Raw genomic sequence first — 17,217 nt, forward strand, 5'->3', positions numbered from 1 at the left:
TTCTGTATTATCTGTTTACATTTTAGAAAATTTTATCATTTAGTATAAAGTACACTATGATTATTATATTTAATACTTATTTGTCCTATTGTGTTTATTTTTATTTAAATTATTATTTAATAGGCATAAATGTAACATTTAAATTATACATGAATAGCTATATTTCAATACACTGAAGTATTACATTTATTGCTTATTTGCAATTAAAATAAATAAGCTTTTGGTCAGGTTTTCATAGATTTTCAGAGATAGATAACATATGGCATAGTATGTACAGGATGTAACAACATTGTGAACTATACTAAAAACTAGAAACTGCTGACAATAAATTTAAACTCAAAAGTCAGCTTGACTGCAGGCTTCTGGGAGCTAACAAGATTTCATTGGAAATGTAAATTAATTACTTCAATTATAACACAAAAAATATTTAAAACCAAAACAAGTTAACTAAACTATGTTATAAATTATGCTGCTTTTAAGTAAAGGTACATAGTCAAAATTGTTTCATTCCTTGATTTTACCATCTGAAATTAGTTTTCTTCCCAAATAATGTAAGAACACAGTGGTTTCGTATGTTGATTAATATCCAATGCTTTGATTATATACAATGATTTTCAGAGAAAGCAGTGAACTTCTAACAAAAGATTTTTTTTGCTTCTCTCATTTTTCCCTTTAATGGGATGGGGGTAGAATGGGAAGAGTTTTACTGTTTATTAAAAAGGTTAAAATTAAGCAAGTATTTTAAAATGTATTTTCATATATTTATATATTGTAACTTAATAATACGTTTTTTAAACTGAAGAATAACAATTATTTTTTCAATTGTAGGGTTTGCCTGGAATTCCTGGAAGCCCTGGAAGTGATGGGAAGCCTGGCCCTCCAGTATGTACATTGCACAAATATTTTATACTAGTCCTCCTAGTGACCTTACTCAGACTCGACAGTGTCTACATGGCAGGTTGTCATCACAGTCAGATTAATTGTCTCTTTTTTTGTTTCTTTTAATCACCAGATCACTTTACGTGCTGTCTCATTTTAATAACCTTCTGCAAATCTTATCATTTCATACTGTTTAAGAGACAGAGTAGACAGAAGCTTAGTTGAAACACAAAACACATAAGTTTTGAACGACAATGTCCCTAGCCTGATCTCGCCCTCAGACACTATTTAATATCCTGGGTATTCATTTATTTCAGATTCATTTACATCAGATGGATATTCATTTTTATCAGATGTCATGTCTTAATTACTTTTTTGCTTATCCCAGGGCAGTCAGGGTGAATCTGGCCGCTCTGGTCCACCTGGCCCTCCAGGCCCACGTGGTCAACCAGGTGTAATGGGTTTCCCTGGTCCTAAGGGCAATGAGGTGAGTGGAATTTCTCCACTTCTCCTGTGTTTATGCTTGATCTGTCACATGTTAAAATAAATTGCGCCGTATAGGGGCTATCTCATACTGCAGCTTTATGTTATTGTATGTAATATTTCAAGTGTAATCTTCCTCTTTTGCAAGGGTGCACCAGGTAAGAATGGAGAAAGAGGCCCCGGTGGACCACCTGGAACACCTGTAAGTTTCATTAACATTTTGTTTAATTATATAATAATTTAATAATTACGTAATATTAATAATAATTTGGTGAGTCTTATAAAAATTATATTAGCCCACAACCATAGCCTAATTCTGTCTTTGTATAGGGTCCTGCTGGGAAGAATGGTGATGTTGGCCTCCCAGGTCCTCCTGGACCTACTGTAAGTGTTGTAGTCCCATTAGAAGCAATTACTAGTTATTGTCAAGGTGATCTGGCATCTACAAAGAGTGACTGTAAATTTAAGGGAAGGAAAATATTTCTAATGATATAAAAAATTCCTTTTATGAACAAAAATAAAAGAGCTCTTCTTTGCCTTTAATAAATTAGTACTCAAAACTTATCAAGGAGAAACCCGATTCAGGCATACATGGTGTAAGCTGAAATGCAAAGTCAATTGACATCTTGGGAATCTACCAGCTGTTTAAATTGACGTGCATTATTGTTCAATTTAGCATATAGAGCATTTTACACTAGTATCAAGTACAAAGTTTCTGCTGAATTACGTCTAACTGTTGGAGTGAATAGAGGAAACACTAGAACACAAAGATATATTAGTCTTTAGGACTGTGCAATTTCATCATCAGCCCACAATAAAAAGGCATAGATTAGAGGTGGTGTTAAGGTGTTCACATGTTGAAATGTTCTAATTTCTTTTTGTCTTTTGTTTGATTCCAGGGTGCTTCGGGGGAGAGAGGAGAACCAGGACCATCAGGTCCACCTGGCCTCCAGGTGCTGTGTGTTTATTGTTTATTAATTTCTGATGTTAGTCTTTTTAATAGACTAAAAAAAAAAGAAGCAGAAACAATACAGAGAGGAATGAAGGGGCATCTAAACAATTTCATTAGAGTGCATGTCATCATATTTTGAAGTAAGACAGTAAGTTACAGCTTAAATATTTCATAATTGCAAACCAGCTGGCTAGCTCAGTAAATTATGTCACATAGAACTTTTCAGCTATCAAATTAGCACCTCCTCCTTTGTAACAGATTGTAATGAGTTGGCCACACATCTTTCTGTCAAAAAAAGAAGTCTGCTAGATAGGGAAATTACTGATTTATCTATGTAATTTGGATGATAATACAGTCCCTTCCAATAGGGATTGCCTGGTGGACCAGGACCAGCTGGAGAGAATGGAAAACCTGGAGAACCAGTAAGTAGTGATTCCTTTTTTTTCTTTTTTTTTTTTCCTTTAAAGTAACAAAAAATACATGAGAAGTCTTCCTAGATTACACTTCCAAATTCAGACAGCACTCTGCAGAGCAGAGAAGTCTGATTTTAGGAATAATAGAAGAGAGAAACAGGGTGTCAACCACAATGCAGATTTATTAAATAAAGTGCACAGATAACTTGCATTTATTTTCTCATAAACAGGGGCCGAAAGGTGATATTGGAGGACCTGGATTCCCAGGCCCTAAGGTAAATCATACAGCAAAGTTTCTTTAATGACTAGAATAGGTTAACAAACTATGAACCTGGAAACAGAGAATGATGCATTTCTTTGTCACAGGGTGAAAATGGTGTCCCAGGTGAACGTGGTGCACAGGGTCCTCCAGGACCTCCTGGAACAAGAGGTGGGCCAGGTCCTGCTGGTTCAGAAGGTGCCAAGGTACCCACAGAGTTGCTTGTTTTCCTGCTGTTATGTCTAGCATTCAGGTGAATATTATTTTTTATTTTCCTAATAATTTCTTGTTACTCTTTAGGGTCCTCCTGGACCTCCTGGTGCCCCTGGAGGCACAGGGCTGCCTGGCTTACAGGGAATGCCTGGGGAAAGAGGAGCTTCTGGAAGTCCTGGACCAAAAGGGGATAAGGTAACACACCAACCCTCTGCTAATTTTATGCTAATTTGGTGTTAGCTTCCAACATGATGCCGAGTTTGTTCACATATTCACTTTTGTCCCTGTTTCAGAGGCGCTGACTGTGTAGCAGTACTGCTGATTTAGCAGTGTGATATGGGACCTGTATGTTGAAAATATGTAGGGTTTTTCAACTATTTTAGTATATGCTAGATATTTTGCTGTTCTAGGTCTCTTAGGGGAGATGTACGTCAAAATAGTTTTAATGAAGTTAATTAAGAATGAAAATAGTTTGTACCGGGGTAAAGAGTTTGGCATAGACTCCATTTTGAATCAATTTGGGTCTTTTTTCCATCAAATTATTCAGTAACTGATGCTGAATACTGGTCAGAATGTCATCCCCAGTTTTAGATTTGTATGATGACAATAAGTAAATGTGGTCATTGAGATACCATCAGTATCAGATTCTCTTTTCTAGAAGCTTTAATTCTTCTCTCCCCACCCTGTGCTTGTCTTATTCTTGCTTTCTTGCTTATGCTTTTTGTTTGTCTTATGCTTGCTAGGGAGAACCTGGTGGAAAAGGTGCTGACGGCATTCCTGGTGCAAGAGGAGAGAGGGTGAGTAGTCTTTAAACGTCTAACAGTTACTCAGTTAGCTTCACATAATCTATGTTTAGAAAATGATTAAATTTAACAGTGCATACCATCTAGGAGAGGTAAAGTAGTAATCCCATTGTATCTCATTCATGTGGTACAAATCTAGTTTCATAAACTAAACTTAATACTAGTATTTTGTGATTACACCTTCTTTGGTAGATATAATAGATTTTTTTTAAACCAAAAAAATACAATTAATTGGGACAATGCTTTTGAGGGAAAGCAGAGAAAATGTTACTAGCTTCCTAAATCTAGCTGATTGATGGGGAAAATGCTGGTTATAATGAAGCACAAATGACATTATGATAGTAAGTATTCTCATAGAGAATACTTCTACAGGTTACTATATGTGATATATTTATATGCCTATATAGCATATAAACATAAAATAGACACTTGAAACATACACATGTATCTAATGAGTAAATGGAAGCAGTATATGCATCAAAATAATGAGGGATGACAAATACAGAAATGCAGCTTGCATGAGTTGGAGGAAATATAAAAAATTAATTTTGAACCATAAGGTACACGTTAAATTCTCAAAGAAGAAAAAAGTCAAGGAGTCTGACAAGAGATGTTGAGCATGGATAACTTGCCTAGCATTGAAAAGACCTATTAACTTCAGGTAGGTTTGAATTAGGTTTATGTGGTGGGGAAAAAAAATAAATCAGTTAATTGGAGTTCTCTTGTGCTGCAAAATGGTGTGATCTTGGAGTGTCATTCCAAAATGTGTGTGCAACAACACCTTGGCATTGTAGACTTACTTCTATTTAAATATTTTAAGCTGGTTTTTAAAGCACAAATGGAACAGAACAGAGGAATTAACCTTGTCATATTTTGATACAAAATATATAATTTTCTAATTGTTTAGGGTAATGTAGGTCCCATTGGTCCTCCTGGTCCTGCCGGCCCACCTGGAGACAAGGTAAAGCATCTTCCACGATGGAAGAGTCACACCAGTGACTGTCTCATGGAAAGAAGAAAAACACCTAGTAATCATTTTTGTTCCTTACAGGGAGAGACTGGTCCAGCAGGTGCCCCAGGTCCAATGGGTTCCCGTGGTGGTCCTGTAAGTGATAGCACTTTTCTCCCACTGTGACTTTATCATGGTATAGATATTGGTGTTGTACCTGTCCTGTGAGGAATACATGAGGCTCGAGTTCAAAAAAACTAAGAACATTTGACTCTTGTTGACTCAGGATTTACAGGCACTAAGGATTTCAGAAAATCAGTGCTTCTAACATTGTAAAGGGGTTTGAGGGCTGCACTGATAGGTCAAGGCAAGTATGCAGAAACAGTTGTTTCCATCTTGTCTTCCAGTTAAGCAAACTTTTAAAAATACTTACATTTAGTTTTTAGATTGGTAAGACAGCACTTTTGGATCTCAGTTGCATCTGGGCAACACCTTGGATTGTGCTCAGGGTTTTGCAGGCGTGACTGAGATCAGTTTGTCAACACTTTAGATAAATTATTGGATAAATCCTGAACAGCTCTTTTTAGAGCTCAGGAGCTCAGGTTAGGTTGGGTGTTTTTCTTCCAGAAGCTGATAAGATAAAGAAACTAAAGTGCTGTTTATGGAAGTGTTCTCTAACTTATAAACTGAAGCCTATCTTTCTAGCATCTTCCACTGCTGAATGTGTTTTCTACAGGGTGAACGTGGAGAACAAGGTCTTCCTGGACCTGCTGGCTTTCCTGGAGCTCCAGTAAGTGATTGTCAGTGTTTAGTTTCTCTAAGCTCACCTGCATCTCAGAAAGGCTTGCTGTAACTCCTTTAATATACATACTTGTAACACATATTTGATTCATTTGATACTCTTTCTGTACTCAGTCACACATACAGCAATATTTCTTTATGCTTCTCTTCCTGTACTGCTAGACCAATAGAGTTCAACTTCATTCACATTTAATTTTATATTTAAATTCCCTTCAGAAAAGTAGGGTTTCTTATGACAATGATATCGTCTCTATTTTTGAGTCATAATGGAATGGCACAAATTTTCTACAGGGACAAAATGGGGAACCTGGTGGTAAAGGAGAAAGAGGCCCACCTGGTCTAAGAGGAGAGGCTGGACCCCCAGGAGCTGCAGGTCCACAAGGTGGTCCTGGTGCACCAGTAAGTTATTCCTGTTCCTCATTGCTAAAGGAGAGGTTTCTTCAGTTCTCCCTCAGCCTCAAGGTGGTTGGGCCCAAGTGTAAGCATTTGAACTGCCTGAAACTTAATGACACTTCCTATAATTTTAATTGACTTAACAAATCATTTGCTTTATCTGTTTTCTTCCATGTAGGGTCCACCTGGTCCCCAAGGAACAAAAGGAGAACGTGGATCTCCTGGAGGCCCTGTGAGTATCTCTTTGACTTAATCACTGATAAATAACTTTATCTATTATAAAAAACATCAGGTCGATGCAAAATAAGACCTTCAGTGGCTTTAAAATCTGCATAAAGAATGATTTTGCATAAATAAAGAATAAAGAATAATAAAGTGTTCCAGAAAGAGTAATTAAAGTTGAGGTGTTTAGTAATTTCAATTACATTGATTTTAATATAAGTAAGGTGCCAAAATAGCTTTTGCTCAATGACACAAATCTGTAAAATTGTTTATCATCTCAACTGTAATTAGATTTATATGCTGCCCTTGCCAAGTTTCTCAGAGCCCATTAGTTTACCTTTGAGGAACATATTTCCCTTGAAGGGAAAATAAAAATTAAAATATTTTCAACTTCTTCTTCAGTTCCAGGACATTTAATTCATGTTTTAAGCAAAACATCTAAATATAATTCCAAGTTAGCTGTTATATAAAAATCAATTTGTTCACATTTTTCCAATCTTAAGAAAAATGACAACTGAAAGTATTGATCTCTTATAGGGTGCTGCTGGTTTCCCTGGTGCTCGTGGTCTACCTGGTCCCCCTGGTAGCAATGTAAGTTGTCTTATCACCCTTTTCTTTTATTCTTATCTTGCGGATATATTTAGACATATGTTAATACATTAAACTGTATTAAGTTGTAGGTGCCTTGACATGAATGTAACATAATCAAAAGCACCCTGAATATGATGTTTGCACTTGGAGGAAAAAAAAAATCTGCAAAAAAGAGTTTCTCTCCTCTTATTTCATATGGAATAGCAGTTCATTCACTTACTGTCTTGATACTCTTCCTTCTATTATGGTTTGCTTTCCAAAGCCCATCAGAGTTAGTGGAGTCCTTCTCCTGGATCAGATTCTTGAGTACTGCTGGTAGTGGTATATGTCTTTTGCTCTTTTATGATGCAAGAAATATTCAGCTCAGGATCTTGAATTGGTGTGCATTTTCAAAACCACATTTTGTAGATCACTGTTGATATTTTTATTTTTAGTTGCCTGTAGCACTGAATGACATTAAGATTTCATTATGTTGGGACAGAGGAGTTTGGAAAGATTCTTGTAGCAAAAGTTCTTGTCTTATGATATGGCCTGCGTCTGAAGTTTAATCTACCAGTGTGCAGTCCTATTATAAAAATGTATGCTGATGCACCAGATAATTCCAATATTTTGTACAATATCTTTGAAGAAAAGCTGTTTTATAATAGTATTCAACATGCGCCTACTTTTGACTCTTATAGTAAAAGATTCTGATTTTTGATTCTTTAAAAATTAAGACAATACAAAGAATACAATGGATTTTACTATTCTAAAGTTAAAATTATAAGTTATCCTTTGTATGCTGAGATATAAAGTAAAAAAACCTTTTATATTTGAATAAACAGATTTTTATTTTCTATCTTTTAATTACAGATAGATGCAAATTAGAATATTGCTGAATAAAAAGAAAAAGTAGGATTTAATTTAAGGTACATTAAAGTCATCATAATTCTTTCCATTCATTGGCTATGCTGAGTTTTAATGATACTTCATTCTGCACATGTATGAGACAACACCTTAAAGGTATCTGGCACAAGTGACTCAATAAATCAGCAAGGTCTTCTACTATTCCAAATTTCTGTGGTAGAGCCATGGGTAAGGAATGTGTATCTTGTGTTGGATGCATTACAGCCACTGGGCATCCAAAACGTGCAGGTGTTGCATTATGCAAGCTGTATGTCCAGACAACAGGGAGAAAAATAATGTTTTGAATGTGGTAGGTAGAAAGATTCTCTTTATAAGACCAGATCAGATTTGGGTGAATAGAGGCTGAGCCTTAAATCTGCCTTCAGGCAATGACTCGAGTCTGGCTGGCTTTCGTGAGGAAAGACCAGTGCCAGTAAGCGTGTGCTACTGGTTCAGATAACACAGCTCACACTTTTCTTTTTAATACTCTTTTTAGGGCAGTCCAGGTCCCCCTGGTAATGCAGGGCCTGCAGGCAAGGATGGGCCTCCTGGACCCCCCGGTAATGCTGGTTCTCCTGGCAGTCCGGGACCTGCTGGAACAAGAGGTGAGCCAGGTGCACCAGGTGAAAAAGGGCCACCCGGGGCACGAGGAGAAAGGGTAAGTACATGTCCAGCCAGGGACTATTACACCAATAGACAAGGATTATGTCTGTCAAGAATAAGAAGCTCCCAACTGAATTATAAAGATGCTCAGTACTGACTGCTCTGACATTTTCTTAAACAGGGGGCACCAGGTGAACCAGGTCCTCAAGGCATTGTTGGTGGCCGAGGTAACACGGGTTTGCCAGGTCTGCGTGGCCCAAGTGGTCCACCTGGTATGGCAGGTGCCAAGGTGAGAGCACATTCACTGCAGCAAAAACATCAAAGTTCACACCACAGTTGTAATTTAGCTGCTAAAAATAGCTTAGAGATATAACAAATAATGAACATATTGGTTTGGGGGGGACGGGGGGAGGTTAAATGCTTTTCAGTCCAGAGACAACAGAATTTACAGTTATTTGTGTTTACATCCATAAGATCAGGCTTTAAAATGTCCAGTAACCTGCAGCCATGGGATTCAAGATTGTCTTTCAACTCTATTACCAAAAGTCCTGGATCAGATTGTCTAGAAACAAATAACCAGCTTCACACACTTATAGCAATCATGGATGAAAAACAGCCCTTGAGATTTGAGTCATAGTCTCGTTTGCAAGTTATTTATCTTTGTTTGCTTCTCAGTATGTTTCTTGCTTAAATATTATGACCCAAACAGAAAAATACTTTCAACTACCTCCCGAAAATGTTGTATGAGGCTTGGTTTGTATTTTATCTCTAATATAGTGATAGACTTGCATTATTTTTTTTCCCTGTGGCTATTGTTTTGGGGCACATAAGAAGAAACATACTCATTTATTATTTCTTATTTGACAAAACAATAAGGAACATTCCTTGGGTTCAATGACCTTGTGTGAATATTACAAGCAATGAAAAGAAACCAGTTTGGCCAGGTTTTTATTTTATTTGAGTATTCACAACCACCAGTCACATTGGCCCTTCATAATAATTTCATATTTCATTAAAGATATGTAATACAATGGTATTTCACAGGTACATTATCTTGCAATAAAATCCTTTTTGTTCAGGGTGAAGATGGTAGACCTGGCACCAATGGTGTCCCAGGAGAACGTGGTGCTCCTGGTCCACAAGGTCCTGTTGGACAAAGAGGGCTACCTGGAGAGCCTGGCAGAGATGTGAGTGGATGTGTTAGACCTTCGTGCTAGCTTGTACATTACAAATTGGAAGCTCTGGGAGTAAATATGCTTTAAGGTTCCCTCAAATGCTTGACACACAGGTGTCTGGGCAGATGGCATTCTCATGTAACTTAGTGTAGCCTGCTGTCTCTGCTATAACTTCTAGTACCTGTGGGCCACATCTTAGTCTTACTGGGATATGAACATGAGACTACACTGCCTACACGCCTACAAAATAATGCAGGTCTTCCAGATCCTTTATGGGCCACTCTACCTGCAGGAATTCTTCCTTCTTAAGAGCTCTCTCTTTCTTTGATAAATATTCTTAAAGCTTACTGGAAAACAAGCTGTGTATTCATCATCTGTGTTATGAACAAACTGTACCACTCTTTTTTCCAGGGTAACCCTGGCTCAGATGGCTTACCTGGACGTGATGGATCCCCAGGAGGCAAAGTAAGGAATCACCAATATCTTTAGATTGCCAAATAAATGTTACGTAAAGATGACAGTATAGGTAGTTCAGTACTATGTAACTTGTGCCTTGAATCTCTTATGCTCCACCGAGTATAGTCTTTACATTGTAGTTCTGTAAAACATTACATTTATTATCCTGTCAACTGTCACTATCTTCAGGGTGACCGTGGTGAAAGTGGCTCTCCTGGCCCTCCAGGACCTCCTGGTCACCCTGGACCCGCGGGTACCAGCGGTGCACCTGGAAAAGCTGGTGAAAGAGGATTTCAGGTAAGACCAATGTAAATAGCTTACTGCTTATTTACATATCTTTTCTATTCAACATCTATTTCATGCAGTAAAGTGGAAGTTTGGAAGAGTCATATATTTGTCAGTCAAGAGTTTCTTGACCTCTTTTATAAGCATATCATGGGAAAAGACATCACTGTATGTTCTTGATGTCTTTATAGAAATTAAGCCTTAAATCCACATACTCCTCAGGATGCCAAAAAGCAGATAGGGCCCACCAAGCCATACCTGAATTTCCATCCCATCTGGTGCTCACGCAGCATGAACGATCTTATTTATTTAAAATAAGTGAGTAACTTTGGAAGTCTTCAAGTTATTTGAGAAGTGCTGACGCCAGCACAGCTTAAGCACTGAGCACCTCACAAAATAAGGAAGGAGTGTAGTGCATATGGTATGTATAAGTGCCTACAAGCAACTGAGTAAAACTAGCATTGGTAGAAATAGGAACTGGCCAAAATTCTTGTTGATTATATATATAGTGTGTGTAGCCTCCTCATGTTTCCAAACAGCTGCTAGTTTTGAACATATTGCTTATCTGTAAACAAAAAGGCGAACAAGTTAACTCCAAGTGATCCATACCATCATCTCCTTATTGTGTCACAGGGTCCACCTGGTCCTCCTGGCTCTGCTGGTCCTGCTGGTGCTCGTGGTCCTGCTGTAAGTCATATTGAAAGTATTTGTGGTATCATACATTTACTATTTCCTATTATTTGGGCATTTCTCTTATTTCTTTTATAAATTCCTTTTATTGCAAACCTACTCTTAAAGGGTCCTCAAGGTCCTCGTGGTGACAAAGGTGAAACTGGTGAACGAGGCAGCAATGGCATAAAGGGTCATAGAGGATTTCCTGGTACCCCCGGACTCCCTGGTCCTCCTGTGAGTATTTTGCATTGAATTTTGCTGTTCTTAGCTTCTGTGGCTGAGGTCCCAGGTAGTTAGCTAGATTTAATTAATTTACCGAAGACAGACAAAATTAAAAAGAACCTGTGTAATTTGACAGTCAAATGTGTTCAAAAGTCCAGATTCCCTGAATCAACTTGAAATAAGTAACAGTAAAGCACTAGAAGAAGCTGCTAGCAGCTAAAGGTGGGTTTGGTATAACCCCTTTCAGGTATGTGTCTGACTTTGTCTGGAACAAACACTTCTTTCATTCATTTCTATAGGCTATTCCTGACTAAATTATAAAAGATAAAAGCAAGGGTTTAAATTTCTCTGTCTATTAGAAATATATGGTAGACAAGCAACTAAATTGATGAAAAAGCTACTTGGAGTCCAAATACCTCTCTTCTGTCATGCATCTTTTGCAATAATTAATATTAGGGCAAAATAGGCATGAAATAGTAAACTGCTGAATTGTAAACGTACATTACCATGTTGAATAGCTCTTAACAGCAAAAAGAATTGAAGGGTGATAGGCATGTCCTAGGTATTTATGACAAGTAAAAATTTAAAAAGGTATTTATACTGAAAAGAATATTATTAATAGCATTCATGATGTGAGAATCAAGAAACCAAAACTTACTCTATTAATTTACCAATGATGGAAGTGTTAAGTCACTGATAGCAACCTGTTTAACAACATAGTATGACCTGTTGTCTAACATACAAGTAAAATATCCAAACACCCAATAAATTCTCATTTACATTATGAGGGTGAACACTCAGTTTTAAACATGCATTTGACAAGTGTTTGTCAAATTTTTAAATAACTTTGCTGGTAATATGATTAAAACTGCAGCATTTTGAGCCTACAGCTCTGTATTCTTATGAATACAGGATTTCATTCAAAGCTCACTGATAGCTGTTAGCTTTCTTGCATTTTGGATATCACATTGTTAATATTTTTCGTATAGAGAATATCCAAGCCTTTTTTTCTGGTTAAAGAATGACAACAATTCTCTCTCATATCTGACATAGTCTTCTTATAAGGTTGTTCCATATAACCCTAAGGATGTTTTCAATATCTCTATACAAGGCACATCCAGCTAGTTCAAAATATTACTGAGAGGTACCTGACTTTTCTTTTCTTCATAGGGTCCCCTGGGTCCACAAGGTGCAATTGGAAGTCCAGGAGCTTCAGGCGCAAGGGTAAGAAAAACTCCCTACTTAATGCAACTGGAAAGAAGATTCAGACTGTTTGTTTAGAAACAAATAGAATTTATTTATTAAAGTTTGTCACCTTAACAAGCAACAGTTAAAGAAAGAGAAAATGCCTGATAAGTCATATAGAAATGTTCAAACTATCTCTCAAAGCGTTTCTGAATTTGAGATAATTTGGTAAACTGTTTTGACTATGTTATTTGTGTTCAACATTGTCCTAGGGTCCCCCAGGACCAGCTGGGCCACCTGGAAAAGATGGTACAAGTGGCTATCCAGGTCCAATTGGTCCTCCTGGCCCCCGCGGTACCAGAGGTGAAAGTGGCCCTGCAGTAAGTAAATTGTGCACACTCAAACAAATGAATCTTTAGGGATTATTCATGAAACATAGGGCTCTCCCCTGTTTGATTATCTCCCTCAGAAAAATCTGTATTTCATGGACAGATTTTGTTATAGGGTGTATCTAGCTATCAAGGCTAAATCCAAAACCAACTACAGATCATTTGTACTTGAGTGTAACTATTAATGCACTGGTCATTATGTTAGTCTCAGATGATCACTGAACTTTATGCGTACAAAGGGAAGACAGGATCTCCACTTCAGATCACGGACTCCCTTTGTGTCTTGGAAGCTATCAAATGAGTTTCCTAGAGTACTCCAAAGAGGCCAGTGCTGCAGTGGTCATTAGCATAGTCACTTCTCCTAAAGCCGAGAAATGGTTATTCCCTGGATTTTGGTGCAAAGGGCTCCATCTCCTTCTCAAAGCCCAGACAGAAGGAAGACAGACACAGCTTGACAGAATTAGGAAAGGAAAATTCAGATTTTAAGAAAATAAAGGCCTGGAACGTCTAACAGATGTTTATGCATAGCAACTGCCATTATTTAATGAGTAAGTAAACTGAATGTGAGATTTCTATTTTTTTTTTAAGATTGAGGCACATGCAGGCACAAGTTCTAACTTGTGATCTCTGCTCAACACTATATTCATTACGTTTTAGGGTCCACCAGGCCAGCCTGGTCTTCCTGGTCCTTCTGGTCCTCCTGGTCCATGTTGTGGTGGTGGTGTGGCTGCCCTGGGTGCTGGTGAAAAAGGCCCAGTGGGCTATGGGTATGAATATCGAGATGAGCCAAAAGAAAATGATATCAATCTGAGTGATATCATATCTTCAATGAAATCAATTAACAACCAGATTGAAAACATCATTAGTCCTGATGGGTCACGGAAGAATCCAGCTCGTAACTGCAGAGATCTGAAATTCTGCCATCCTGAGCTCAAGAGTGGTATGTTAGGTTTTAATTTCTACCAGAAACCTTGATCTAACAAATTTAGCAGATCTTGAGGTGGCTGGTTTTTTTCTTTGCATGAATACTGTTGTCTTTGAGTATTTAAATGCAGAGATCTGCAGTTCAAAAATTGTGGGTTTGTTTTTTTTTTTTTAATGTCATGATAAAGATGATAAATGCAATAATAATTTCAAACTTTAATTTACTGTGCATTTGCATAGTATATACATTGACTTCATCTTCATTCCTTACATGCTTTTAAGTGAACATTTATTTAAAAAACTGTATGGGAAAAAAAACCCTTGACAAGTATAAATTGTATATGTGTTTCAAATGTCAGTCATATTACAGTGTGCAGATGCACTCAGGATATTTTTATATCGTCTTATATTCTGTGTCATCTCTTCTTGTCAAAATTAATACGCTACCTAATTTGGCTTAGGAATCTGGCATAGAGTTAAGCTTCACCATCATACAGTCAGATTCTCCTCCAGATATATTAAGTCCCTTAACATTTTACTTATTTTTACCTCTAGGAGAGTATTGGATTGATCCTAACCAAGGCTGCAAGATGGATGCTATTAAAGTGTACTGTAATATGGAAACTGGTGAGACATGTGTCAGTGCTAACCCCAGCACTGTGCCAAAGAAAAACTGGTGGACCAGTGAAAGCAGTGGAAGGAAACACGTTTGGTTTGGAGAATCTATGAATGGAGGCTTCCAGGTAAGAAATTACCACATTTATCAGCCCCAAAGGTAATGTACATATTGTACTCATGCACATCACAATGTACTAAATATAGTACTGAAATTAAACTAAGCTAAAAATTTAGTGGGTGAAATAATAGTTATATGGACTGCCCTTAGACAAGATTAAACAAACACTCTTGCTTATGTATTGTACTGTGCAGTTCAGCTATGGAGATCCCGAACTTCCAGAGGATGTCTCAGAAGTCCAGCTGGCCTTCCTCCGCATCCTCTCCAGCCGTGCTTCCCAGAACATCACCTACCACTGCAAGAACAGCATTGCCTACATGGACCAAGCCAGTGGAAATGTTAAAAAAGCTCTGAAACTGATGAGCTCTGTGGAAAGTGAGATCAAGGCTGAAGGAAACAGCAAATTCACATATGCTGTTCTGGAAGATGGCTGTACTGTAAGTAAACAAGACTTTAGTATTGTAGTTTAATAAATAATTCCCTCTAGAAGACTAGACCCATGATCAAGGAAGAGCGAGCTTTGCATGACTTGATAAGGAAAGGACACAGTTTCACCTAATTGTGGAAATTTAGATTCCGTGCACCAGCAATGTCACTCCTGTAGCAACTGTAGAAAGTTTAAGTCTGTGCTTCACAGGTATCTCCTTGCTTTAGAATCAAGGTCAGTGAAGTCACAGTGACCAAGTTTTGATCCATCGCATATCAACTCTAAAACTAAGAGTAGCAGCAATCAGCTTAGTCATCCAAAAAACATCAATGCTAGCTGATTCAAGCCGTGAGCTATGATTATGGGAAGGGGCAAACACAGGCTTCTGTCTTACAGAAGCAATATTGCTTACTGTGCCTTGCTCTACAGTGGCCGGAAGTACTGGAAAGCAGCAATAATTGATGGACATTCTGCTCTAAGTGCCTTTTAAGGAACAAATACAAAACACCATAACACCATCCACAGTTTCTCCCTCCTGCTGTTTAAGGTCCCAGAAGCACAACAGCAAACTCAAACATACGGAAAACTTGCTATTTAAGGATGCATGAACACATCTACTTTGCAACATAAAGAGCAGCCTCATTTCTGCTCTCACTTTTTCCTGAATCCAAAACTACTTTTCAAACAGAGTAGCCATTTGTACCATCTCACAGAAAGCAGAGCACATTTCAGACCTAAGTCAGGGCACTGGCACCACTCCAGAGTATTCTACATTCCACCATTTATCCTATCCCTTATGAGCTGCAAGGTCTACAACCGTATAAGACCTTGCGTAAAAGGTCTAGAAATGAAGAATGTCTATCTATCTACAAGTTTGCGTTTCTACAGAAACTGCAACCAGTTTTCATGGTGTTGAGAGGGACACATTGATATGGAAAGCATGAAGTCCAGTAGACTGTATGATAACTTTGACCTAGCCCAACACCACTTTCTCTAACATGTTTGGTTTTGTCTTTTAACTTCACAGAAACACACTGGTGAATGGGGTAAAACAGTCTTCGAATACAGAACGCGCAAGACAATGAGGTTGCCCGTGATTGATATTGCACCCGTGGATATCGGTGGTCCTGATCAGGAATTTGGCGTGGACATTGGCCCAGTCTGCTTCTTATAAACCAAAAATCCTGCTCTTTCTGAAACCCCAGCAAACAGATTCACACTCCAACTGTGCTCCCTTGTTTTAGCCTTGTCAGCTAGTACAGGTGACCATCTGTATCCCAGTTATTTATTAACAAAATTTCTGGGGGAAAAGTCAATTTGATATCAAGGGTTATCTTTTTTGCTATTACACAAAGTACAGTAAAAATGTTTCTTTGCTCTATTTTTTTTACCAAATTCCATTTTCAAAACATGTCTCCGTGGTGCTATAATACAACTTCAACACTTAATAAAACAACACTGTGTTCTATTAGTTGAATGTTAGCCAATTTACAAAGCACTGATTGCTCCCAGTACCAAAGTTTACCCTTCTTTCAAAGATACGGTCCATAAAGCTAGAAAGACCTCCTTGTTTCAACTACCTCAACATGGACAGAAACTGGGATGTGTCTAATGAGTCACACCAAAAATCAATCAAACCAATCAAAACACATTGAACCCATGGTCAATTCTGTGGAATTATTAGGTACAAAATTGTTTCTGTACTGATTAGCTGTGAAGTACAGTGTTTTTTAAGAGTTTTATACCTTAATGTCAGTAGTCACCATAATTTTATTGTTGGATTGTATTCTGTTATCAAAGGTGCTTCTCTACTTTCCTGTCATTGCTGGTCAAGACCACTAAAATTAGGGAAGTGTAAAAAACTAATACGATGGTGCTAATGTATTTTTCACTCCTAACTCTGCAAGTCAGGGTTATTGACTTGCTTAAAAGAATAAAAAGGGATTTAAAGCAATGGTAAATGTCTCCTGTCAAAGATTTTCATTGGCATGTGATTGTTGAGAACTTTCTCCCTTCACTCTGTAAAAGTCAATAAAGATGCAAAATTGTGAACTTCTTCTGTCACATTAACACATTTATAGTGTTGAAGGTTATCCATCTTTGTAAGCTTTTATATGGTTGTTGGTCTATTCCTTACAGAGACACATAATAACATATCTTAATAAAACTCCTTGTTTCATAAAACTCACTTTTTAAAATTTATTTTACTATCTGAATCTCTTTCTTTAAACAAATTAATAAGGCAGGCTACAACTCTGGTACTACTTTAACTGATTTTTCTAAGATAATTTGTTTGAAGG

General features: G+C 37.5%; 1 protein-coding gene across 2 annotated transcripts in view; it reads left to right on the forward strand.

Annotated features, from left to right (window-relative positions):
- Positions 1–17,101, forward strand: part of COL3A1 (collagen type III alpha 1 chain) — a 50,586-nt gene extending 33,485 nt beyond the window's left edge. For both annotated transcript variants that reach the window (XM_065669883.1, XM_065669884.1), the window contains 29 exons: positions 829–882; positions 1,268–1,366; positions 1,511–1,564; positions 1,693–1,746; positions 2,262–2,315; positions 2,683–2,736; positions 2,958–3,002; positions 3,094–3,192; positions 3,287–3,394; positions 3,943–3,996; positions 4,910–4,963; positions 5,054–5,107; positions 5,688–5,741; positions 6,044–6,151; positions 6,324–6,377; positions 6,905–6,958; positions 8,340–8,501; positions 8,628–8,735; positions 9,526–9,633; positions 10,033–10,086; positions 10,267–10,374; positions 10,996–11,049; positions 11,161–11,268; positions 12,427–12,480; positions 12,714–12,821; positions 13,488–13,770; positions 14,310–14,497; positions 14,685–14,927; positions 15,945–17,101. In XM_065669883.1, the coding sequence (XP_065525955.1) occupies positions 829–882; positions 1,268–1,366; positions 1,511–1,564; positions 1,693–1,746; positions 2,262–2,315; positions 2,683–2,736; positions 2,958–3,002; positions 3,094–3,192; positions 3,287–3,394; positions 3,943–3,996; positions 4,910–4,963; positions 5,054–5,107; positions 5,688–5,741; positions 6,044–6,151; positions 6,324–6,377; positions 6,905–6,958; positions 8,340–8,501; positions 8,628–8,735; positions 9,526–9,633; positions 10,033–10,086; positions 10,267–10,374; positions 10,996–11,049; positions 11,161–11,268; positions 12,427–12,480; positions 12,714–12,821; positions 13,488–13,770; positions 14,310–14,497; positions 14,685–14,927; positions 15,945–16,091 (2,778 nt within the window). In that variant the 3' untranslated portion in view covers positions 16,092–17,101. The remainder of the gene's footprint in view (positions 1–828; positions 883–1,267; positions 1,367–1,510; positions 1,565–1,692; positions 1,747–2,261; positions 2,316–2,682; positions 2,737–2,957; positions 3,003–3,093; positions 3,193–3,286; positions 3,395–3,942; positions 3,997–4,909; positions 4,964–5,053; positions 5,108–5,687; positions 5,742–6,043; positions 6,152–6,323; positions 6,378–6,904; positions 6,959–8,339; positions 8,502–8,627; positions 8,736–9,525; positions 9,634–10,032; positions 10,087–10,266; positions 10,375–10,995; positions 11,050–11,160; positions 11,269–12,426; positions 12,481–12,713; positions 12,822–13,487; positions 13,771–14,309; positions 14,498–14,684; positions 14,928–15,944) is intronic.
- Positions 17,102–17,217: the final 116 nt, after the last annotated feature.

Source organism: Lathamus discolor, chromosome 3, assembly GCF_037157495.1.
Source record: "Lathamus discolor isolate bLatDis1 chromosome 3, bLatDis1.hap1, whole genome shotgun sequence".
Lineage (NCBI taxonomy): Eukaryota > Metazoa > Chordata > Aves > Psittaciformes > Psittacidae > Lathamus > Lathamus discolor.